Source organism: Rhamphochromis longiceps, linkage group LG16 (genome assembly GCF_057381845.1).
Source record: "Rhamphochromis longiceps isolate RC_006_pf linkage group LG16, R_longiceps_female_GT1.1, whole genome shotgun sequence".
Lineage (NCBI taxonomy): Eukaryota > Metazoa > Chordata > Actinopteri > Cichliformes > Cichlidae > Rhamphochromis > Rhamphochromis longiceps.
The window spans coordinates 32,249,561-32,275,844 of record NC_140572.1 but is presented as its reverse complement, the minus strand read 5'-3'; the positions used below and the strand labels follow the sequence as shown (position 1 = coordinate 32,275,844).

Here is a 26,284-nt window from a genome sequence, read left to right as displayed (position 1 = left end):
AGTCACTTTTAGGCTTTATTTTCTTCTTAGAAAAAGACTTGACACTTGGTCAAAGACTGACACCATCACTGATTCTCATATTGCCGCCTTCATTAGAGGTGCTAGGACATGGGGCATATATGTGGACTCCATTTACATATAGGGGATTTTCACATGTCACCCTCCCTAGTCCTCCCTTGCCCCCCATGTAAGATTTTATAGATCCACTACTGGATTTAAGGAACCTCACCTAGACCATCCTGGAGCTGAGCCTGGGGAGGGGCCTGTTTGGGCCCACAGATGGAAAGCCTTGGGGGACTGTTGCTAGTTGGATTGAGCAGTGATTGAAGGCGGGTGACTAAAAGACTCCAAAACCTGAGAAGACTGTGGTCAGTCGAGGGTTTGTTTCTATTACCACTCTATTTCGACCGATCTGGGATTAAAAATAGTTTAACATAGTCACCTCTTAATCTTGAGATGGATACTTGAGCTTTACTCTAATAAGGAGTCACAAAGACGACAGCGGGGCTTAGAAACAAATTTGAGCCTTTATTGGAATGTTGCATTAAATACACAAATCCCATTCTTTTCATAATTTGGTATTTAATAATAAAAAAAAAAGACTTCTAGTCTAACAATACTGATCTGACAGTCATCCTTATTCAGTTTCACTTCTCTTTCCTGGAAACCTGACGTGGTCTGTGTGTGAAGAATGAGAGGGCAGACAGCGAGGACGCGGGGAATAAAAGAACAACGCCTACTCGAATTCAGTAAATACTGCGTATCAAAGCTGCACTGAGGATTAAAACAGTCTCTCGCTGGCACTGATATTCGTAACATTATTTCAACCCCTGATTTCCCCAAGTTTTACATATAAAAACTTTAGTATGAAATATAAACAAGCTCTTCCCAGGATGCAAACAGACAGGCAGATGCTGAAGCTGAAAGAAAAAAGGACAAAAATATGTTCTAAGCGTGATCTCAGAGAGTCACCAGATCTCGCCTGGGCTCGCGTTTTATTCGCATAAATAATGTTCTGGTGTCAGGAAAATACCATCCCACCAACATCCACCAACACCGTCATCATCATCGCCACTCAACAGATCCAGAAATTGTCTTAAAATCATTTTGGCTTACAGACTGTTTTCCCTCATTATGAAAAGAACAAAAAGAAAAGAAACAAGAAAACGGAAAAACATTCACAACACGTTTTCCAGCCCGTCTGTTTGGTCTGGGCTCTTTTTTTTTTTTTTCTTTCCTCCTTTTCCTGGATTCTTGCACACACCTCCACATGCCACCAAGCGCTGCCTAACATCACTGCCTCAGACCCACCCGCACCCCACCCCACCCTCCTACTGCCAGCAAAACTCCAGAAAGTTAGGACATGACTCCGAACACGGGGTTGTGGCGGCAGATGCTCGGCCCGATCTCTTCGTAGTCCTTTTTGGTGTGGCACACCTGGTAGAACTCCGGCTGAGGAAACACAAAACAGGAGCTTGTCAACATTTAAAATACTGCAAACAATCAGCAGCCAAAGATCTGAAACAGGAGGCGTGGTGGAAAACTAAACAGTTATCGCTGAAAACATGGATGAAACACGGTGCTGAACTCATGTGAAACATCCAGTAGCACAAAACACAAAGCTTCCAAGATCTAAAAGTAGCTTATCGTGACAAAAGTATGAGATTTTGGGGGCTTATTTCTATAACAGGGAAGTACAGAGAGTTGACAGGAAATGACACGGTGACCTGCTCAACCAGGCGAGTTATGGTACCGTCCATTCTCCTTTAACTGAAAAACCATTAGCCAACTCTATGGATGATCTTCGCAGACTGTAATAAATGACCATACTACTACTACTACTACTACATCTGCTGGAGCAAACATTTCCTAAATTTGGGATGAATAAAACTGTATTTTTATTCTCTTACACAACTGGAAATCTTTATGCAAACAGAAGTGTCGCCCCCTGCTGGTCATTATAAAGAATGCTGTTGTAATAACAATATAGCAGACGTGTAATAAATACACAGAGGCTGATGGAGGACTTTACTATGTTTGGCAGAAAGATTCAAACTTTTCAGGGAGAGATCAGAGTGCAAATTATTTTAAAGTTCAAAACTCAGGTTTCACTTTACAAACCTGAAAAGTACTTCCATCTTTTACATACAGTCTGTGGCTTTATCTTAGTTTAGTTTTTCTTTAATTAACTGTTTGAGGTTTGAACTGTACGTGTGCTGGAGTGGGTTTGAATTGGAGTGTATTTATTAAAAGCACGACTCCTTTGTGATGTTTGATTGATTGACTGATCGATATATTGGTTCTAAATTTAGACCAAACCGCGGGGGTAAACAGGGGTCGAGGTACAAACTCAAGATGTTTGCGATTATCCGACAAAACTTTCTTTAACTGTGAATCCTGAGACATGAAAAGGATTGTTATTCTTATCGGATTATTTGATTTTTAACATCAATTAGCCTTTGGTGAATCAGCTGTCAGACCTCCGTTCCCACTCACGTTTCCTGCTGATAAAATTATCCGCCTCACTCACACAAATAACTCATCAAGAGACAGGGGAGGAAAAAGAATAATGAAATGTCACAACCACCCACAGCACTCACTTCCACTCAGAGGGACTAAAAGAAACGACACAATAAATGAGGGCTTAACTAAAGTGCGTGTGGCCTTAAATGCCACACGGGAGCAAAGCCGACATGCGGGTGAATCTAAAAGCAGATTTCCTTCTCCTGCAATAAAGTTTAACCACATGATGATGATGATGATGATAACATGAGAAATACTTACAGTTGATGCTAACATTGATCCACCAAACCACACTGCGTATCTCTGCATGTGATGAGTGATGACCTGGACATCGATCGGTTTGGGCTGCGGAGGAAACACAGAGGAAAGATTATTTCAGAAGTTGAGAGAGCTACAGAGTGAATGCAGCCAGGGGAGGACTCTGTAGTAGTGACATTACAAGAATTAGTCACTTTGATCACCACAGATTATATTTGAAACCGTGCAACCGTGCACGAACCCTGACTGACAGTTTCTCAATGTTTTCAAAATCTAAATCAGTGTTTAAGACTTTGTTTTTGGAGCTTAATAAACCAAAGAAAGTGCCGCCTTATATTCAGACCTTTATGAATTAGCCAAAGTTACTAGTACTTAAAAGTTACTATACTTAAAAGTAACTGATGCTTTACTTGTGAATATTTTCACATTTACTGGGCTTTTCTGAGCAGAACAGGAATCCATCAATAACATACGGGTGTGGTTTCTACGGTGCGTCCACCACTAATCAACCCATGTAACAAATAAACCAGGTGATGACAACATCTACATACAACCTGTGATTGCTGGTGCCCCCTAGTGTGTCAACTATATCTTAATATAAATAAATGTGGGATAACGACATCGAGCAAGTGACATCAAACTGAAACAACTTCACAAAATCAAGGCCAAGAAGATCCTATCCTGTTTTCCTTGAATGTAATTGTAATTCCACCTTTTAATGACAAATAGCTGTGAGGGTTCACAGGAGAGGAGAAGAACAGAGTCCAGCTGAGGCGGGGTGGATGGAGAAGAGAGTCAGGAGTACCTTGTCACAGATGAGTAAAAGGAAGAGTTTGCTGATCTGATATCTCTCTAATCCTGACTCACAAAGCCTGATCCCACCAGCTGTCCAGGACGGTGCAAAATTATACTTAACAAGTTTGCAACCGTGTGGCCTGGAAGGGTTTCAGTGTAAAGACGTTAAAATTAGGGACGGATCGCTCTGATATCAGCACATTTATTCACTTAAGTGTAGACTGTGGTCACGTGAGCTGGCATGACTGAAAAACTCCATTTCCAACAGTTATTGGAAAGCTTTTAGTACAGTAAGAGAAACCTGAATCAACAGTTAGGAGGTTGGTATTACTTAAAACTTAAAAGTTTATCTGCATGTGATTTAAATAAGTGTTTCAAGAAGGTTCTGGACATTTCTGCTAAACCTGAACCTGCTCCTGCTCTACTTACGCACACCGAGGAGATTTATTCTGAGGTTCAGAACATTCTGGTCCGCCTTAAATTAGCTGCAGTCGCTGCTTGCTGCTCCTCTACCGTCTGAGGTAGATTTACAGCTGCAGGTCCGCTCGTAACGAATCACCTTTATGACCTGAGCATCTATGGAGCTATAAAAAAAACTGTGCCCTGCATACCTGAGCCTGAAATATTTCTAATCTTTTTAAGCCTCATTAGATTTTTATAGGGAGAAATTTGCTGTTGAAATCAGTTCATCTACTTTCAATAAACCTGTGTGCCGTTTTGTAATTCAGCTGATTGAGAACTATCGATCCGTGCCCAGTGTAAATTCATTTTTTCTGCTCACCTTGAGCTTGCCTCCGCTCAGCTCCTCACTCATCTTCAGGCGGGCATCGACCGTCCTCTTCAAGTCTCTCTGCAGACGGCGCCCAAAGTCCCTGAACATGGTGGAGCCTCCCGACAGGACGACGTTCTGTGGAAGAAAAAGGACGCCGCTATTACAGAGCTACGAAAAATCACACAAACGCTTAACACCAGTGACCTGCAGCCGACCAGCGGCCTGTATGACTCTTACAAACTAAACTCAAAATGCATTAAAACCCAACAAATGATCACGTCACATGATTTTGTTTTAATAAAAGCTTTAAAAAAGAAAAAAAACATTTCAAGACTTGTGATTCTTACTTTTTCACTCCTGTCTCTTTCAAACTAAAACATTCCCATGAGACCCTTAAAAAGACTGAGTAATACTGGCTTTCTAAGAGATATACCTGTACTCATGCCAATGTTGATATTTAAAGATTAAACATGGATATGGTGTTAATGAAGACGATGATCCTATAAACAGTTGCGTAACTGAACTTTTTGGAAACTCTCCACCTTAATTTACGTCATTTTAGAGCGATTTACCAAAAAGAAAACACACACATGCTGAACAAAGATGATTTTTACTAATAAAAAAAATAAACATTAATCACACTGTTGCTCAATTTTCTATAAATATACAAGAAACTATTTATTGGATAATTTTTTGGCTATGATAAAATGGAGTGAAAATGTAATGTGACAGCTGTGAGTCTGCTAAAGCTGTGCCGTGCTCCTGTTACCTCGATGGTTTGGTGCCAAATGGTCGTATTAAGTCTGTCTTTTTCCCACTATGGGGTTGGGATAATATCAAACATGTTTTATTCCATGGGCTCATGAAAACAGTCGAGCTCAGCATGGTGAACACCATCTGTTCTGTCAGCCAGTGTCATGTCCACCTGTTGTAATCTTTTTATTTTGACCTGTTTTTTTTTGTTGTTGTTGTTGTTTTTTTTACCTGAACAATCCATCAAACGCACAAACAGGAGCGTGTGCTTCAGTTCTCCCCCCAACAGCAGCATGATGTGAATAAGTCTTACAAAAATGCAGATTTTTTTCACTCTTTGAGATGTTTGGTCTTCATGCGTGTCAGCTCACCTTATAGAGAGGACGCCTGACATCGATGGGGCAGTTCTGGATGACCTCGTCCACCACCTCGGAGATGGGCTGGGTGAAGTCCGGGTTGGCAAACTAGGAGGAAGAAACAAGGTTGACATGTCGTCGGGTGCAGCGTGGAGGTAGATACTAAATGTAGCCTTCAAACAGCAAAGTATAAAACAAAGATGTGCAGTTAATTACCACGGGTGGTTCACTGAGGTAACAGCAGAGCCACCTAATCAGCATTTATGAGCAGCAGAAAACATTCACAAGCCACCCTAATTCAGCCATAACAAAATATCAGAGCTTTGTGCATGCCTAATAATGTCGTGGGACTGGGGGCGTGTGTTCATTTGTTTAATTTTTGGGCTCTTTAATAGTTTATCCAGCAGAACACCTCAGACTTGTTTCTTTACAGTCCTGCAAGTTTGCAGCAGAGCAGCATAACAGCAGGACACACACTGGTTTCCCCACAGCTTTGTGTGTCAAACTAGCTGCTTACTAACTTGCAAAGTAAAGTAAACAAACTCACAAATTCCCTTTAATTTAACATTTTGTCTTTAAGTGCATGTGTAAACAATCCTGATAAACTCCTATATTGACACCACAATTTCCCACATGTCTCAGCACCCAATTGCGACAAACAGCAGGTCAAATTTGCGTTTCATGATTTGCACGGCACAGACAGACCTCTGGGTGGAAGAAGATCTCGGGTCCCAGGAAGCGCTCGTAGCCCACGTCGATGGTGAACTCCTTCTTGCTAATTGCGTTGATGCCGGTGTACTGCTTGATCCACTTGGAGCCGTCCGTGTCGTACTTCTGGAACTCTTTGACTAGATCCGGGCACACGTAGCTGAACCGCTCCTGGTGGTCAGAGCAACAGGAAAAAGTTGTGTTATATCAGGTCACAGAAAGCAGAATCTGCCAACTTAATCATCGCGGCTCTATTTGTGTCACAGCTTCTATTATCATGGGTTGTAATGCCGGAGTGATAGGAACATTAGGCACCGACACATTTGAATCGTGCAGCACTAACAGCGCCCCATACTCATTATTTTGATTTGCAGGGACTGGGGTACACTGTGCCAGCACACCAGGAGGCACCGGAATTAACATTTCCAGACACGATAGGCAATATGCACGACAGACAGTGCTAATGTTAATTATTTCACTTCACTTTTCTTGTTTTCTGTTTCGGGGTAATGAAGAATGGCCCCTGACATCCAGAACAAAGTCCTGGATAACAAGCTGTTTAATAAACATGGAGGAAACATGGAGAAATGGGGCAAATCAAGAAAATATAGTGACTGACAGAGGGAGGAAAAATAAAAGAAAGAGCATTAACATAAAAGTCACATCAATCCGTGACCGGGAAAGTTGGAAAATTAATTGGAGGAAAAAATAATGAATTCTTGAGACACGAATTTAGCTGCAAAAAACAGAGAAAATATTGAAGTGTGCCGTCTGTGTCCCACAAGGAATCGTCTCAGGCTGAGTTTCAGGGAAACTGTGTGTGAAGGACGCCTGCTGCCTGAGACAGACTGATGGCGCCACCTGCTGTCACTGTGAGATAAATGCAGTGCAGTCCCACTTTGTTCCCTGATTTAAAAAATAATTCAGCGGAGTCCGGTGCTGTCACTGCAGCAAACGGAGCTCGAGTGCCCCGGCTCTTTTTCAGCTGAAGCATTTTAATCTAAGGAGTGAAATTAGTCTCATACTGTTGTTTTTTTTTAAACAGCGTTCAGCTTCTGTTGTGCACAGAAACAGAAAATTCGGGCTATACAGATATAACACTGCCGATCCTTTTACACTAAAACACAATATTGCATTTGAATGCTGCAGTTTGTCTTTGTTGTAGCTATTCAGCAGTATGACAATGATATTTTAATGACTGTCAGTAGAACATTCTTCAATAACATTATCACCACACTGAGCGTGTTGTTGTGTGTGAGAGCAAAGAGAGAGCAAGGGGATGCTTTCAGCCTCTACAGCCACAGGAGACCAACATGTTGCATGCCACTGCTGACACATTGAATAACTATAATAACAGCCTCCCCCGCAGAGGCGGCGGTGGGAGCTGGAGCTGTACCTTCACTGCCTTGGCCGTCTCCAGCGACTGCTCCGGCGGGATGCCGATCTCTCTCTCCCTCAGGAGCTGCTGGGTGAAGTAGGTGATGTCTCGCCCTGCGATGGGAATGTGCTTTATACAGCTGCCAATTACATAACCTTCAGCCTAAGAGAAAGAGACAGGTGGAGAAAGAAAGACAGAGGATGTCATACAATCTGCAACCAAACAGAGATTCCAGCGGCTAAAGCTGGATGTGTTTTTCCATCACATCTGCGAGGCCCCACGGAGACGTGAGCGTGCTCAGCAGACTCACTGATTCAGCCTCAGAACGAATTCTGCAAGCACATTTCCTCAAACTGAGTAATTTCTTCCAGCCTCCGAGACACTCTGCCCTACTTTTTAAAATCGGCACTATCCGGTTACTCAGCAAAATGGAAAAATATATAAACACTGCACACGGTCTATAAGACTTCAAAGAAACATACACTGCTGCTCTGCATCACAGGTAAATGAAAGCCATCTGTTTTTATTAACAGTTACAAATGACCATAATGAAAACAGCAATCAATTAAAACGCTGTAGAAATAATTGATTAAAATTAGCACAGGAGCATTTTTTAATGAACAAAAACAGTGTACTTGCTTCCTGTACACATGACATTAAACTCCATTTAACTCCTAAAGCACACACTAGAAAACATTTGGTTTGGTTAGTCATTGAACCAGGAAGTAGATGCATGTGAGTGGTTAGTTTCTCCAAAGGTTTAAAAACGCATTTCCGAAACTGTTTGCTTTTTTAAGATATCAGATTAAATTCTGGACTTTTGTTTTCTGATTTATATTAGAAACTCGACATTTCACGTCTCATATACACATCAAGATGGATCGTTTCAATAAAAGAGGTTCTGCAATAAGGTAGTAGTGCACACTGAAGGCAGAAAGGGGAAAAAAACAGTTAAGGAGCCTGGTGAAAAGGGGAAAACAGGGAAAAGCTACGAGGAAATGCAAAAAAATATGTTTAATTTTCACATAAACAGTAAATTACAGAACAAAAAAAATGATAAAAGGTACATTTATAAGAAAAGAGCAGAGCTTTCAGGCACGACTTCAGTAATGAAAGCCACATGTCGAAACACACCAATCATATAAACTCGGTCTATAAACAAAAGTGTTGCTGGTTCTTCGTGCACATTGGAAGTTATACTAGAACTCTGCTCTGTTCCCATTTTACCTTCACTGAGCAAAAAAGAAATACCAGACCCTCCACTGCTCGATTTTTAAATGTTTTTTAAATGATTGTCTTTACTTCAAATGAACTGAGGTGGGTAAACAGATCAGAAATGAATCAGAAATGTTTTAATTTTAAGCTTTCAAACCATCACTTTCATTTCATGTTTCACAAAACATTTCTCGGTTGCCTTGTCGATTCTTCCCCTCTGAAACTTTCTATTTTCTTCTAATGAACAGAAAACAAAAATAAGTGCAGCTCAGGGATGAGTGTCCTTCAATGGCGTGATCTGTATACTCACCACAGGGATGACGTGGGTGACGCCGTCTCCGCTGTCGATGACGGTACCCGTCAGCGTCCTCTCCCCGACCTGTCTGGATGTCCAGGAGGCAGCTAGAGCGAGCACAGCCTGTCGCGCACACATACACACGGGAATGTCACACACTTCACAGTATGTTCACACTTCAGCAGTGCTAGTGATCGTGACACACTGCTGTGAACTAAACATGGTCACATGATCACATGATATGAAAAGTTATTCAAAACAGACATGCTATAACTGAACCTTTCAAATTCCTCCATATACAATCATATTCTGTTCACACACGGAGGCTCGTTTGTGTCTTTATAATAGAACATACAAAACAAACGCTACATTAAAAGTATTTTAAGTAAAATCCATTTCAGAATCTCAAGTTTTGCTTTATGTTGAACTGAATCTCACACTGAGATATCAGTATCAGTATGGGCGCGTCACACAGGAACAGATACCTGCTAATTAGTGCAAATAAAACTCCAGAATTTCACTCAGTAATCTGAAGCACAGACTTTTTATACGGTCTGTTAGTACAATTAACCCCACAGCGGCCTTTTTGTTGATGAATAACATCATTAAAAATGTTCCAAATGGTTCCAACAGCACACAGAGGCCAACTAGCTGACAGCTACCAGCTAGAGCCACCTGCCCTATAAAGTTTCCAGGACCCTATTATTGCAAACTTTACACTCCTATATAAAGTTACCCCCTGTGCAGTTGAATTAATTCTAGTCTTCACTGCAAAATAAAGACACAAACATGCCTCCACAGTTAAACAAACAAACTAGAGCTCTAGGGTAAGGGAGCCTGACCTGCACAGCGATGTAGAGCCCCGGTACGTTGAAGGACTCGAACATGATCTCGGCAGTGTACTCTCGGTTTTCTGGTGTGTTCAGTGGAGGCTCCGTCTGCAAACACAGGATGTGGTACAGTTAGACTCAAGTCTGGACCTAACAGTAAAACTCTGCAGATCAAAAACACTAACACAGATCTACAAATACTCAAACATATTCATGGCAGAGCATTAAATTCATTTATCTTTATCTTTCTAAGAAGTGACTGTTGCAGTTAAACTGAATGTTTAACATCACTGGAGAGGCCCTGTGTTTAAGACTCTTACCAACAGGAAGTAGTGGTCCTCAGGTTCGGCCCTCAGGTACTTAAAGATGATCTGCTCCATGAAGCGCTCCATTAGATCCCAGTCCTCCACAATGCCGTGACGGATGGGCCACTGTTGCAACAAAGCTCAGTTTAATGAGTGACATTAGTGACTTTACAGAAACCTATTCTGGGAAGCTAAAGATGGCAGCTCTCCTTCCTCAGCCTCCAAACACTCAACAGCTGAACCCTCAGCAAAGTCACAGACCATCCACTAAATTTAGATACTCCTACAGTCTCATCTATCCCACTTTTTAGCTCTGGGAGTCCAGCTCAGCCTGCAGTTCTCACAAATTAAAAATAGAAGGGAGCGCTGCCTGAGTCTGCCTCTTCACAAGCTGTTAGTCTGTCTCGGGTACAGAGAAACATCTACACGATGCACCCCAAAACCAAGTAGCCCAGCTTGAGCCTTGATAAAATATCCAATCTCTCCTTGTTTAGATGAAATTCACATCGACCGGGATTCTCTGTATTCCTCTAAAGGTCTCGTACCTTAGTGGAATACGTGGGTTTGTCTATGGCTTCATCTCCGATGTAGAAGTCCAAATCATCCACCCCCTTCATCATCCTACGCTGGGCCTGGTCCCCGACCTTGGCCGACTCTTTGATGGCGATACCTGACGAGAAAAGAGAGAATTAAACAGAGAAAGAAAATAAACTGATAAAATCTGGTGCATTTTATGACTAAAGACATTAGAAAAGTGGAATAATGTCAAACATTTGCAGAGGCCCGTTGGCGGAATTGGTTTAAATACGTAGGATGCAAAATACTCACATGATGGAATGATGAACTGTGGCTCTGTGTTCCCTGCATACCCCAGTTTGGTGTAACTGCAACAGACAACAATCAGTTTCACTACAGGGAAACAGGCTGCACGTCATGGACATCGAGTCTGTTGGAACTGCATTTGTATGCGAGGCCTTTTCCTTCAGTAAAGATTATTTCTGGCCCTATCGTTTTGATCAATGGCGTCACTGTCCCTCAGGCGCACTGGGTGGGTGCCAAAAGCAGCAGCGACTCTGGGGATTGCTAATGGGAGCCCCCTGAAAGAGCCATTCATGCTGTATTGGTCAACTATGTTCGTCTATGTTTGTCAAGGAAATCAAGCGTCTTTCATATAACTCGGGCAGCTGCATTTGCAGCGTTGCTGCAGTACGAGAGAATCTGTAAGCATGATAAATGACTTAAGATGTTTAAGATTTAAGAATGGCTGATCCTGAGAGAGCACACCTTCAGATTTAACATCAAAGAACTGAGTTTACAACTGTCTCTCCTCTGTTTGAACAATGTTTCGCAGGCACATGTGAACCAGATGTGATCCCGGCTCAGGGCTCCTGTACTTCCTGCACACAAGGCCCGAGGGACCGATAGAGGACCCTGCTGACGAATGCCAGAGCACCGCGGGCAAAACAAACCACATCCTGGTCACAACAGTGGCTGCTTTGAATTCATCTTTGCAAAACGAGGAGCCGGAAGGACATCAGCAGTATCTCAAAGACGCTGAAGTTATGGCACAACAAATGTGCTAAAAATACGACTCAAATACCAACTTTAAAGATAAGATTCATATGAGGCTGCTCGCTTTTGATCTTCTTCATAAGAAATCAGGAACAAATATTATTAAAATATAAAAAATATTTAAATGTAAATAAACATTTAACTAAATGCTAATCAGATGATACCCACCTATATTTACCTACGAGACCAGTTTACATTAATAAATTAGTTTAACTACAGACACCTCTTACAGACATAATGGCCTAATTTTCTACTTCTAAACACCATTGCTAATCATACTGACTCTGGATGGCATGACCTTGGAATCCAGCAATACTGTGAGGAATCTTTTAGTCATTTTGGACCAGTATATGTTCTTCAATGTGTAGATTAATTAAAAATGTAGGACTGCTTTCTTTCATTTGATGATTATTGTTAGAAAAATTAGAAACATCCCCGTCTCAGAGTGATGTTGAAAAATTAGTTTATGTACTTTTTACTTCTAGACTGGAATTCATTCATTCAAACTCTTAAAGACCTCACAGTATCTTATTATCGTAACAGAGCATTTCTCTCTCAGACTGCTGTCTTACTTCTACAGTTTCCAAAAGTAAAATGGGAACTTGCTAAAACAGCCCGAAGCTTATGGCTGCCCCTCTCTGAGCCTGGTTCTATCTGAGGTTTTGTGCTCTTCGTGAAGTTCATCCTCCCCACAGTCACCAGAAGCTACTCACAGCCGATCATCTGATTGTACCGTCTATACCTTACAATATAAAACACCTTTAAGCAACTGTTGTTCTGAACTATGGCTATAAAAATAAAAATTGAACTGTGAACAAAATATGTTCAATGATGTCATCACTTCTCCTCCCATATTTTCTAAATTTTTTCACCTACAGATGAATTCATTAGATTTGTTTGACCTCAAGCTGCTGTAATATTTCACTGAAACTCCTTAAAATGAGACGATGAACCTCAGGAGATTTATCCAGGAACAAACATCTATTTAGAATATTTACCCTGTAAGACAGTTATGATGGCTTTTGAGTTTCCTTTCCAATCACAGGTTTCTTTTTCCTGCACAGCACCTTCTGATGCACAGGAAACGCTGCAGTTTGTGTAGAGTAAATACAGACAGGAAGCAGAGATGTACGATTAAGAAGAAACCGGCTGGGATGGTGAACATAGAAATAAAAAAAACCGCTTTTAACTGCTTGTTTTGTCTGATCTCATTGCCAAAGCCTGTGAGAAAACATCAGCTTTTACATAAAAATAACTAAATCGTCCTGATAACTTGTGAAAAATGTGCAAGAAAAATGTAAAAAATAAAAATCCCCGTTAGAAAGCCCACATGTTCTGCAGATCTACGCATGTCTGTGTAGCTGGGAGACAAAAAGGGAAACTCTGCTTCACAGCTAGGCAGATGTGCTCCACCATCTGATTTATGTTTCTGGGGTCAAATAAAGTTAAAGTCCTCTGACAGCAAGAGGTACGAGCTGACAGGCAAGAGTGAAAACACCACCCAGTTCTCTCTTTTCCGCTTCAGCTCAACAACTTTTGGTTATACGGTAAAATCTTATCTGGCATCTTCACACTTTATCTGTACAGCACATTGAAATATTAACAGAGCTCTGGCCAGCACAGATTTTTATTTGTTTTAAGGTGCAGCCAGAAAAAACAGCACAGCAGAAACTCGGAGGGAAACCCACCAAACCTGTGCTCCTGGAGCCTGGAGACCTACTGTATGATGTCACCATGTCTGCTGTGTCTCTTTTTACTGAATTGTCAGGTGAGACTCAGCAGACTCAATATTTTTACTTAACATGAGCTCAGATTTTTGTACTTTAGACACTCACAGCGACAAACTGAGGCAGAGTTATTAAGAGACCATGCAGCTTATCGCATGAATTTTGGTTTAGTCAAAGTTATTTTAAGCCACACAGAACAGATAACTGCACCCACCAGCCACAGCATTAAAACCACAGCCTGAAACTGAGGGCTGCTTTGCAGACAGCTTCACCTGCACCAACAGCACACAAAGCTAGCAACGAGTTTCTCGGCTGGTGGAGCCCAAACAGAGAAGAAGTGTGAACAGGCGCGGTGAACGCACAGTTTCTTTCTTCGTGATGAAATGTAAGTGTGGTGCTTTCAGTTTGTTTTACATCCTAAATGGCTCCTTTCACAAAAAAAAAAATAAATTAAAAAAAAAAAACAAAACATAACAATGAATGAAAATTTCAAAATATATTTTTTGCCTTTATTGCATTGTGAAAGTTTATCTCAAAGTCAAAAACAGTGACGTGAGTCTGTGGGAAATCACCTCATGTGAGCTATGACCTCAGTGAATTTGAATCTATAAATAGGATGTTTGTGTTGTAAATTAGAATCATCAGGGTCACAAAGGATGATAAAGCAGGATTTGATTTACCGTGTCGTTGTGAGTGAGCAGCATCCCTCTGGACCTCAGTCAGGCCAAGAAGGAGCAGCAGAAACGCTCATGGAAAGCACTGCTGACATATGAGTGACTGTGAATCAGGCAGCAATGTATCCCATAGCTGCTATGACATCACCCACTGACATCCCGTTACGAAAACTTGAGCTAAGCAGTTTCGTCGTCACCATCTTGGTGTTTTAACATTGGACATGACGTCACAACAGTCACTAGTCAGGCAAGTGTTTACAGAGGTCTTCAGACTTTTCTAGGACTGGAAGTCCTTTTGCAAACACATTTCTCGCCCCCTAGTGGCCATTAAAAAGTGATAGTTTAAGATACCTGGAAGCTAGGTTCATCTTTTCCAGAGTGTATGCTTCAGACAGCGAGAGGAGAAGGCAAACGGTCTTCAGCAATGCAGTAAATTTGAATATCATTCATTACTTTTTGTGTGCTTACAGTGATAATATTTAACTGACACAAAATCCCAAGGGTCGCCATTTGGAAAGCACTGGAGCTGTTTGTCTCTGAGGAAACCTTAAAGATTTATGCTGCTTGATTAAGGAAAAGAGTGAGCTGACAAAAGTTGCCATAAAAAATGTTGTGCAACTTAATTTCCTTCATCAGTGCGTAATTAGTCACATTCATGTTGTTAAAGTCACAGCTACAGAGTTATTAATGATGATGATCTGACACATGCTACAAGTGATGGCTTCAAACTTTGAATGGTAAACAGACTCTGTTAATACTGCATTTCTCTAGTTTTTCAAGCACTCAAAGCACTTTATGATACGAGTAACACTCACACAAACATTATTCTGCGACACAAAGAGCTGTTTAAAACTATAAGTGTGTGAATAAACACTAGAAAACTAAACTTCTGAGAAAAATGAGAACCAATAAAACCACTAACCTGATCCACCTCCTAAACCTCAACTTCCCATTTATTTAAAGAAAATAAACTTTCAAAATTTCATCACAAAAATGACCACGATTCAGGGTTTTATTGCCTTGGACACAGCTAAAAATGAAAAACCCTGTGCTGGCAATCGTAAAAACAAACAGCTGTATCACATGTGTAACAACAACAGTCCTCTGAAAACCTTCATTCCACAGAGCCGTCCTAGCTTGCCTACTTTGACCTGCCCGGACACGCTTTTAAATTAAAAAAAAAAGAAAGAAAAAAGCACGTCACCCAGCACGACAGCGGACACATCGTTGCCCAGGACAACACGAGCTGCAGGTTTTATGCTGCCTTTAGCTAAATTATCCTTTATTTTTATTGGAAAACACAGTTTTTAAGTCCAGCATGAGCTTTATTTATGACACCGCTGAACTCATGTCAGGAGACCCCCACAGGTTGCTTCAGACAGAAGACTCCACCCAAACTTCAGCTGCAACACCTGCGATTGTTTTTTTTAAGGAAGCTTTGGTGTCCAAAAAAACCAAAAAACAAGTATGACTGTGACTGAGCTTCTTTCAGTCTAATCTGATAATATCATCTTGGCCACTCAGAGGCCTGATGATGTGTAAAAGGATGTGAAGCGGTCACTGTATTAGTCAGAGGCAGCTGCTGAGCCCCATCAGAGCTGTAAAACATCTGCCCACAGCTGGCACTGTGTGCCTCCGCCGCAAAGTTTCTACTTGGAAAAATAGAAAACTCTTCTTTCTTCTGGTCAGAGGTTTGCATGGGTATAAAAGTGGAACGTGAGGGTTATTATGAAGCAGTCTGCTCGCTGAGGAGAAATTAGCTCACAGATTTCGCTGCAGTAGATTGGTTAACAACCTGAGGGGATAGGCAGGCTGCTGATACGAGCTGTATACACTGTGACGAGTTCAAGCCTCCACATGCAAGCAATGCATGGCACGTTTAGCCCAGATTAACAGAGCAAGCACACCTATCACACCGGCACCACCTTTTAGCCAGGGCTGCAGGTAGTTAGGATAAAAAAAACACCTCCCTCTGTTTGTTACTGTTCACGTTCTTGCAGCGTTTGAGCCTCTGAAAATGGCTGCACAGTCAATTTTAATATTTCAAACAAGCCATTACATAAAGCTGCACTCCTATCACGACTCAGTTGGTGCATTTTGAATGCACTGTGGTGCCCACCAAAGATCTTTTAACCTTTCACCAGTTTGTAATCATTTTCTTTTCACATTTAGATTCATTTTGTTCATCAAATGACCAGAAACATTAGATCAACTGTTCTTGTGTGTATAATCACACACACAAGATGCTTCCAACAACCAAAACCTTCACCTCAGAAAACCATCCTAATTTCTTTTTTTATTTTCCCCCCTAAACACTTTTGTGTATTTTTTCTATCACCTTTAACTGTAAACCTGCAGCATGTCCTAAACAGGAATATTAAAGAACATCTGCCCTTAAATGCATCATGCAGCATTTATGAAGCAGCATTATGGAAATGATGTCAGCTGTAATGTTGTAAACATGTTTTTAGGGCACAAAAAAAGCAAAGGTTTAAAAATATAATTCACAGAAAGACTTTTTAACGCCTTCCTTCCTCATTCATAAAAAAGAAAACAGTCCTGCTCATCTTTACAACTCATCGCGTGGTTCAATCATTAAAAACAATCCTTTCATTTATAGTTTTTGCAGCGTGTGAAAGGGGCAGCAGTTCCAAGGGAGTTAATGCAATAATTTCTTCAGATTTGTAGAACTTTCAGCACATCCTGACTGCTTCATTTCACATGAACTGGAGTGGCAACAGTAACAACGTTTTTAATAAAAACTTTCTCCAAAGTGTCCTTTCAGGGTGGCCATGCACATGAGTATGACTTCAGCTTGAGTAAAAAGGCTACATTTTTCTCACAGTCTTGGTGATTTTCCTTCTGTGAAGAGCCAGCATTTATTTGGTGGATGTCAACATTTTTTAAAGCAGGAAAAAACCCTGAAGTTGTTTTACTGTCCAAATACTTATGGACTGACCTCATTTCCCCCCCAAAGTCCCCAAAAGGGAACAGTACAGCTGAACAATATCTTTCAGAATCATCCCTTTCCAAAACTTCAGCTAATTGTTAACATTTTATTTTATTTCCAATTACCTATGAGCCTGGAAAATGACAAAACATTCTCATATCCCACAAGACTAAAATAAATTTGACCATGTTTCAATACTGACTCTAACTCTTTCCTTCCTCCTTCATAGAAAAGGAAACAGCATTTTTCAAATGTCATGCATGGTTTAATGCATCATCTAACAGAAAGTCTGCACCCAAAATTAGGCTGTTGACACCTAACACAGCATTTCCATTAAAACCACGCATACAAAATCATTTCCATCATGGCAGCGTTGAGCTACAAATTCACAAAAAAAACTGTGTCGCTGTCCAAATATTTATAGACATGGCTGTAATACTTAGATAGCATGTGAGAAAAATCTGTTAGCTTCAACCAAATTAAAAAATAAATAAATAAATCAGAGAGTGATTGCAGGATAGGGGAGAAAGGTGTGTTTTGTTCTGTTGTAGCTAGTTATTGTGTAAAGTAAAAATGACAGTGATTTGGTGGTGATTAAAATACGTTCAGAATTTGCAAATTAATGATTCATCTCATAATGGATGACAGACTGCTCTCCTCTACATAACCTGGCTTTATAAGTTAAAAGTATCGGCATTAATATTTGCAAAGCTAGCCCTGTATTTACTTTATGGGATTGATACCAAAATTCCAAGAGCATTGCACAGCAGTACTCTGATCAATGCAAGGAGCTGCAGGAGGAGCTCAGATTGTCTTTCTCTGTTTTTTTCCCCTCTGTCCTCTAACACAACATCCGATGCCAAAGTTTTAGATGTTTTTATCTGCGAGATCAAGTCGTTATGAGAAGAATCGTCGGACCGGTAAAAGAGGCGAAATTAGAGAAGTTAATAAAAAAAAAAAACCACGCTCGGATGCCGAGAGACGACCATATATGGACTAAAAAACGTGAATGAGGAAGTGTAGGCTGTGTAGGAAGTAGTACCGCGCATGCTCAATCCCAAATTAGTGAGCAAAGAGATTTATGAATTACACTCGTTTTTACAATCTTTTTTTTTTTTTTAAAAGTGGGAGCAAACACAAGCAAAGAAAATTTTATCTTATTAGCATCAGATATTATCATGAGAGCGGAGGTGCAGATTTTCCAGCTCCAGATGAATGAGGGGAACCCTTCCTGCCTCAGGTCTGCACCAGAAAACACCACCTGAGCGGCAGGAAGGAGAACCAGAACAGGAAGGCGTTTAAACTAACCCTGAAGCTCCCGATAATAAGCAGTAATAAGTCGCTGTTAGCATGTTCGCTCGCTGCCCAGCTGTGAGTGTACACAGACACACACCCATGGCTGCTGCCCCTGCTGACACTGACAGCCCCCTCAGCCCCCGGGCTGCCCGTCTGCCTGCACGGCGGTCCGAACTAAACAGCTTACCCTGTGCCGCAGTCGACAACACACGCCGGTAACCGTCCAGCCATCTCTGCCCCCCGGGTCTCTGGCGCGCTACGAAACCGTTAAGATATGATGGAAAGCTGGCTGTGTCGGCTGGAGGATCTGGCTGGCCGTCCACAGGCGGAACCCTAAGCCCCGCACACTGCCGTTTTCCACTTCCGCACTCGGCTTCTGGCAGGCAGGGAGAGGCAAGATGGCGGAGGCCGGGCAGAGCGACGCAGGCAGGGACGCGGAGCTGTCAATCACCGAGATAGGGCGGGGCCACAGTGTGGCGGACCAAAAGTGCCAAAATCAATCAGCAATCAATCAAAAAATAAAATAAAATAAAATGAATGAATTATGTTTAAGGGAATTTTAAAAATAAAATTGCGAGTAACAAATGAAAACTAATATTTCTATGAACCTAAAATTTACTTAGTTAAAAAAGGTAAAGTTAACTTATTTTAAGGTTTTATACATATAAATATATATAGCCAGGTTTGAAAAAAAACTGAAATTAAAGTTGCAAAAAAGCTATAAAAATCTCAAAATTAAAAGAGAAAACAAAAAAAAAATTTTTTCTCATCAATAAAAGAATATTTACTGCATCAGTTTGTCTTCATTTTATCTGAAACACACAAGGATCAAATCTCTGACTTTATTTTGGGGATATTGTCCTTAAATATAACTAAAGCTTTCACACAGGAGTCATAAATGATATGAAATAGAAATAAATACCTTGGACTGAAATGTCATATTTGATTCCACCACTGAGCTTTCTTTTTTCCAAAATAGTGTGTATATAGTAAAATATCAATAATGTCACTCCTGTTACGTTTGTACCATCAAACTGAAATGAGACTAGTGTCAGCAGCTACACTAGCAAACTGTTTTACTAGCTAAACTTAGCATCATTGTTGTCTATGGGACTCAGTTCACAGTACATGATTGCCTTTAAGTGTTGCTCCACAGCTTATAAATAAAGTGTTGTTATCACATTCATAAGTGTCTCCGTCTGCATTTGCATCCGTTTTCCTGATTCGGCCGTGACAAGTTCCTCCCAACCTCTCTCTCACACCGAGTCAGGCTCTGACTGACGAGAAGTTTAAAGTGTTGCTCGAGAATCTTCCTCCAGGATATCCACTAACCGCCCGCTCCCTCCATCACTCCGAGGACAAGGATGGCCGGGAGGCTTACGGACACTACGTCAGCGAGCCGTGGTGTCAGGTGGGCTTCTCTGTTCCTTTTTCACTTATAAAAACAAGAAAAATGAAGGAAACCAATGAACAGATGCCCAAGAAGCTGTTTAAAGTTATACATTCAGGCACAGTCGGTATAATCAAAGTCATGACTGTTTGCATAATCAGCAGGAAACACTTTGAGTCCATTCCAGCTCCTTTGGTGCAACTCAAAGTGACGACAGGTAACCTGGATACCTGCAGCTCATTCAGGTCGTCCAGCTGAAGGTTTCCTGTGTCTGACATAGTGCAGCAGATCTACTCCAGCCTGATTCTTTTTTCTACGTTATCTTTAAATTCCACCAAATACTTAGATGTTATTGTTTAAGTAAAACCAGTGAGCGTACTTGAAAAAAGCGTGGTTGTTACACACGTTCTGTTACTGAACTCTTTCAATTTCTATTTCAAATGTAATAAAGCAAATAAAATGGCATAAATTGGCTTGTTTCTCTCGGCTCTTCCGGCTTCCGGCTCTTTTTAGAGAACCGGCTCTTTTGGCTTGGCTCACTAAAAAGAGCCGGATCTTTCGGCTCCTAACCGGCTCTTCAGGTTGTTTTGTTGCTTTAATTAATTTATTATCAATAAAAATATGAAATTATGCACAAAAGGAATTACTAATGTAAAAAACATCGTGGTTTTATTTATCTATGTTTACATATAAATATATACAGTGGCCCCTCGTAAAAAAAAAAAGTGCGTCGATGCGTCATCACTTTCAAAACAGACATGGCGGCAGTGAGTAGTGGCAAAATGAGTGAGGCAGCCACAGTTGACTTAAATCACTCCACCCGAACACACAGTTCTACATTATGGGGATATTTTAACAGAAAAGGAAGTGATTCAGTCGTTTGCCGGCTTTGTAAGGTGGAAATGGCCTATCATAAAAGCACGACGGCTATGCACCAGCACCTCAAACAACGGCATCCAGGAGCAGCTTCTGCAAAGGATTAAATCTTTTAAATGTTTTGTTAACTTTTCCTTAATTGTATATATGTTTGCACATTTCATTTCTTGTTAAATGCTATCTGTAATATAAGATTGTACTACTACTACAACTTTATTTTGCTATTTTTTTATTAAAAGGTGTTCAAATGAAGAAATCTGTGCTTTTCATTGAGATATATAAATTAGTAAATGTGAAATTGCTATACAAGTCAAATAATGGGGAATTAATCGAATCAAATCAAAATAGAATCAGATTGAAAAATTAACTCATTCACTGCCATTGACGTCTATAGACGTCAATTGAAAAACTTACGTTGACTGCCATTGACGTCTATAGACGTCAATTTCGTTTTTCAATGGGAGGGGCTAGAATACAACCTCAGGCAGCTTGTCAGTGAATTTTATTTTTTCATATATTTGTAAATAAATTGTTTTGATAAAACATAACCTTTCTCAGTGTTATTTCTGTTTTATAGAAGTGAAAAACTATTTTATATGTTAGAGGTGTCACAAAGCAAGAAATATTAGTGTCAAAGGCACTTTTCTGCTTGAAATGTATTTTTCACAAAAAGCTCGTTTTCTCCCTTTTTTTGGTCAAAACAGGCATTTTTGGTGGAACCCACCTCTCTTCTACAGCTGATTACTAACGAATGGAAAATGGTAGAAACAAGCTTTTTTTTTGGATGAAAGAAGAGAGTCTGTTCTTCATTTTGGTAGGTTCAGCGTTTATATGATCATAACACACAGTTTTCTGTGGCTCTTCAAAAATGAGTAAAAATGCTCAAAAACCCTGGCAGTGGGGAGTTACCTGATTTGAAAATGGCTGGCAGTGAATGAGTTAATCGCTAGATTCATTGATTAGGAAAAGCCCAGCCCTAGCCCCTAGAGACAAATCATGTACAAAGCTCAACACTGCGCCTAGCATCCTGGAGTACTTCCGTTGTGTTTTGTACGTGTTTTGGAGTTTGTAGGTGTTTTGTCTCTAGGAGTCACCGTAAATATACTTTTATTTATTCACTCCACATAAAATGTAATAAATAAATAATATAATACAAAAACCAACTATTTACATTTCAACTTTTAACTAATTAAATTTTCAACTTTTTCTTTTAAACAAATGTAAAGGGAAACAACACAAAACACTGCAAACCACAACACAATGAAATATAAATTAAAATATGAAAACAAAAAGAACATGCATATTCTCTGTCATATGGACCTGCATGAATAAACTTTCTGAATCCTTTATCATCTGCAACTGAAAATAGTTGTGGATGATTACTATACCTTTCTAATGTGACGTTGTTGTCCCTGGCTCTCTTTCTCTGTCTCTCCCTCCGGCTGTGTTCCTGTGCTACTGCGAGTGTAACTACCGCCCCTCCGCCCCTTCCCTCGCGTGCAGAGTGAAGCGGAAAAAGTGCGAGAGAGAGGGTGTCGTTCACTTCAAAGAGTCGGCTCTAAGAGCCGTTTCGTTCGCAACCGACACATCACTATTTGAAAAGACCAAAAATCATTATTTCCATACTGGGACAATATTAGGACATGGAGGGATTTCCATAAATTCTGGACTGTCACACACCCATAAAACATGTGCTCTGTTGTTTCCAAAGTTGTTTTACAAATATAACAGTTGTCTGACACAAATTTAAATCTTTCTCTCATAAATTCATTGGAGGGGTAAATATTTTTTGTATTTTTAAAATTGACTTCTTTAAGTTTGGGGGGGATTGGAAATTTCAAATATTAATATCATCAACGAGATCTCAGATTTGTTATAATCTTTAAAGATGAGTGAGTGTTTTGACCTACTTTGATATAAAGTGTTAACCAAATACCTCCTCAAAAAGTGATTATTGCATTTTTCATTAACCAAGTCAAGACCATCTAGTTTAATTGTATGTAAATTTGGAGTCGGTGTATTTGAAAAATTGTTCTTTATCGTATTGACAAGGTCTGTTGGGATATTCTGTGAAACCTTTTTATAGAGCTCGAACGAGCAACTCCTGTCACATTTCTCATTAAACCTGTTTAATTCAAGTATATCTCCATTTTCATCCATTATATGTGTCACAGACCAAATTTGTTTTGTCATCCATTCTTCCACAAACGTAGATTTCCCCCGATTCAATATCACCCTATTATTCCACAATGGACCGTTGTGGGGACTAAAGTTATTGAGATCCCTTCCCAGACGCCTTAACGCCCACTCACATCCTGGGCCATCTGACCTCAGGAATTCGCATGATAAGGTGGGGCCAGGTTTCACAATGAACACACCCGAAACTCTGGCTGATTGGGACCCACGCCCAGTTTCCCACCTTGGCTCAGGCGATTAGAGGATCATCAGGGGGTCCTTTTGTCCCTCTGTGGGGGGTTACTCCCACTAGGTTTATATCTGGGACTCTCCACCATTTGACCTTAGAACTGAAGAAGCTTCTCGGATGAGAGGTGAAACGTCTTCAAGCAACTTAAAGAAGTCCAGACGCTTTTCTTTGCAAGCTCCTTTGACTACGATGACCTGGATGACTGAGAACCTTCACAGACAGACTAAAGTTATGTTTAAACATTAATTTCCAATTTAACAAAACTTTGTGATGAAATTTGGAGAGTTTTATGGGCAGTTTAGAAATTTCAAAATCGCATACTAATAGGAATTGGATCCCCCCAACTCTGTTGAAAATAAGAGATGGTATCAAGAACCAGATCTCATTATCATTTTTTAAGAAAGATCAAGCCAATAAATCTTTAACATGCCATTCATTATTTCAAAATCTATTGCTCTTAAACCCCCCTCTTCATAGTCTTTTATCAAGTCCCTGTTACTTATATAGTGATGTTTATTTTTCTATATGAAATTAAAATTCACCTTATTGATGTCTTTTATAATCCTTGGTGGGATGGCTAGGGAATAAGCTGGATAGATTAATCTGGACAAAGATTCAACCTTGGTTAACATTATCCTGCCGAACAACGTTAAATCTCTCTGTAGCCAATGGTTTAGAGTTTATTTTGCATTTGCCAATTGTATTCTGAATATTCTTTTCTTCACTATCAGCCATGCATTTAGTTAACCAAATTCCAAGATATTTGATTTCATTTTTGACAGGTATATCGTACAAAGAAGAGTGAGAACAATTGTGGATACTCATGAGTTCACATTTGTCCAGGTTCAGGCGTAGTCCAGAAGCATCAGAAAAGATCTTTATTGTATCTAAGGCCAATGGAATTTGTTCTTTATTTTTTAGAAATATTGTTGTATCATCTGAAAGCTGACTTATTATTAATTTGTGGTTATTTATGTCTAATCCTTTGATGTTTGAGTTTATGACAGTAATAGCAAGTAGTTCAGTGGCTACAATGAATAAAAGAGGTGAGATGCTGCAGCCCTGCCTGATACTTCTCTCCACCCTGAACCTGGAACATGTGCCTTCTGGAAGAGAAACACAACTATTAATATCAGTGTATAACATAGTGATCATATGCAGAAATGCATCTCCAAACCCAAAATGGTTAAATGTCTTAACAATAAAAGTGTGTTCGATAGAATCAAATGCTTTATGGAAGTCCAAGAACAACATAAAATCATCATCCTCAATTAGGTAATTGTAATCGATAAGGTCCGAAACCAAGCGGATATTATTTTGGATCAACTGTCCTTTGAGAAATCCTGATTGTGTTGGGCTAATTATTTCAGAAATACCCGTTTTTAGTCTGGTTGCTAAAACTTTTGTAGTCCCTATTTAAGAGTGTTATAGGTCTTAGATTACTTAGTTTTTTCTTAGCTTTTCCTGGTTTTGGAATTAATTTTATAACTCCTTCTTTCATTGTTGTCATAAGCTCCTTTTGATTAATACACACTGAATAATAGTAATTTTAAATCTTCCCAAAAGTGCTTATAGAAATTAGTTGTTATTCCATCTGGTCCCAGTGAGCGATCAGATGCCAAGCTCTTGATAGCAAAATCAAATTCTTCTATAGTTAGGTCTTCATCACAAATTTCTCTAAAATTATCATCAATTACTGAAATCCAAATACTGATTTTGTCAAAGAAGGAGGTGATAATTTGTTCTGAGTATGAAGACTTATAAAGGTTACTGTTAAAAGTAAATACTTCATTTGAAATGCTTTTAGGGTCTGTACATTCCTCTCCGTTGATTATTAGGTTACATACTGAATTATATTCTTGTTTACGTTTTTCTAGATTGCAAAAATAGGCAGTGTTCTTTTCACCCTCTTCTATCCACTTGGCTTTGGATCGCAAATAAGTGCCGTTGGCTCTATGAAGGTATATTTTGTCCAATTTAGATTGTAAGTTGTTAATTTTTCCTTTTTTTTCCTCAGTCCAGTTCAATTTGCCATAAAGATTCATAAGTTCTTTTACTACGTTTGATTCCCCTTCTTTCCTTTGTCTGTTTAACTTTTTACCGAATGTGACTGAGGTTTTTCTGATTCTAAATTTAAGATATTCCCATTTGAGTATCGGTGTATTGATGGCTTCGTCATTCTGGATATCTAAAATTATTATTTTTTAATAGAATTACAATACTCCTCATTTCTCAGCATCTGAGACTTAAATTTCCAATAATCCTTAAATGTGTTGTTTTGGTCTTTGCTTTATAATCTTAGCATAATGGTGCAATGGTCACTTATGGGGCCATTAGAGATAACTGTTTCCTTAACCTATTGTAAAATTGAGTTGGATACCAACCAATAATCAATACGTGACCTGCTTTGACCATTAGGTTTGTGCCAGGTGAATTGTTTGACATCTTTGTTTAAGTATCTCCATACATCTATTAATTTAGTATCATTAGCGAAAATTTCAAATATTGGGTTTTTATGTTCTCTTGAAAATTTTGAAGGCCATCTATCCAACCATTCATTCGGGAGTCACATTGAAATCACCTCCAACTACAATATAATCAGTGGGGAATTTGGTATTAAGTTCCTTTATAACTGTAGAAATTTGATACAAAAGGTTCTTATTCTCTTGATCATTGTTGAATCCATAAACATTGATCAAAATAATCAGAGTATTATCAGTATTTAACACACAGGCAACCCAATGTCCATCTTTGTCTGCCATATTGCACAAAAACCTACCAGGACATCTGTTGAAACAACCCCAGCAGACCTGTTTGTACCATGATTAAAATTTTTTTTTATCTCCCCATTGTTGTGACCAAAACTTCACATCAGATTCCTCAGAATGAGTTTCCTGGAGGAAAAAAAAACAATTTGCCTGTCGCCCCTTGCAGAACAGAAAACAGCTTTATGCTTAATTGAGTCTTTAAGTTCCCTTGTGTTAAAGGGAAAAAAAGAAATGTTAGTTTTCAATTGGAACACGGAACACATGAACAGCTTTAAAGAACAGGTTTAGGAGGTGGAGTAGGAAAGTCTTGAGGTAAAAGTCCCATCATCCGAAATGTTCCACTGTGTATTCCTTTTTTAGTCAGATGTCAGCCCGTACCTGGGTTTCTACCATTGACTGTAGAAAACACTCACTGGTT

At 39.8% G+C, this 26,284-nt stretch overlaps 1 protein-coding gene across 1 annotated transcript; it reads right to left on the bottom strand.

Moving 5' to 3' along the window:
* Positions 1 to 508: 508 nt before the first annotated feature.
* Positions 509 to 18,807, bottom strand: LOC146651451 (actin-related protein 3-like). The gene is made up of 12 exons (XM_085384319.1): positions 18,595 to 18,807; positions 11,017 to 11,072; positions 10,734 to 10,858; positions 10,204 to 10,314; positions 9,896 to 9,991; positions 9,069 to 9,176; positions 7,562 to 7,705; positions 6,163 to 6,336; positions 5,473 to 5,565; positions 4,358 to 4,483; positions 2,785 to 2,868; positions 509 to 1,452 (listed from the first exon to the last, which is right to left on the bottom strand). Exons 1-12 carry the CDS (start codon positions 18,636 to 18,638, stop codon positions 1,357 to 1,359), a joined length of 1,257 nt encoding a protein of 418 aa, XP_085240445.1. The 5' UTR covers positions 18,639 to 18,807; the 3' UTR covers positions 509 to 1,356.
* Positions 18,808 to 26,284: the final 7,477 nt, after the last annotated feature.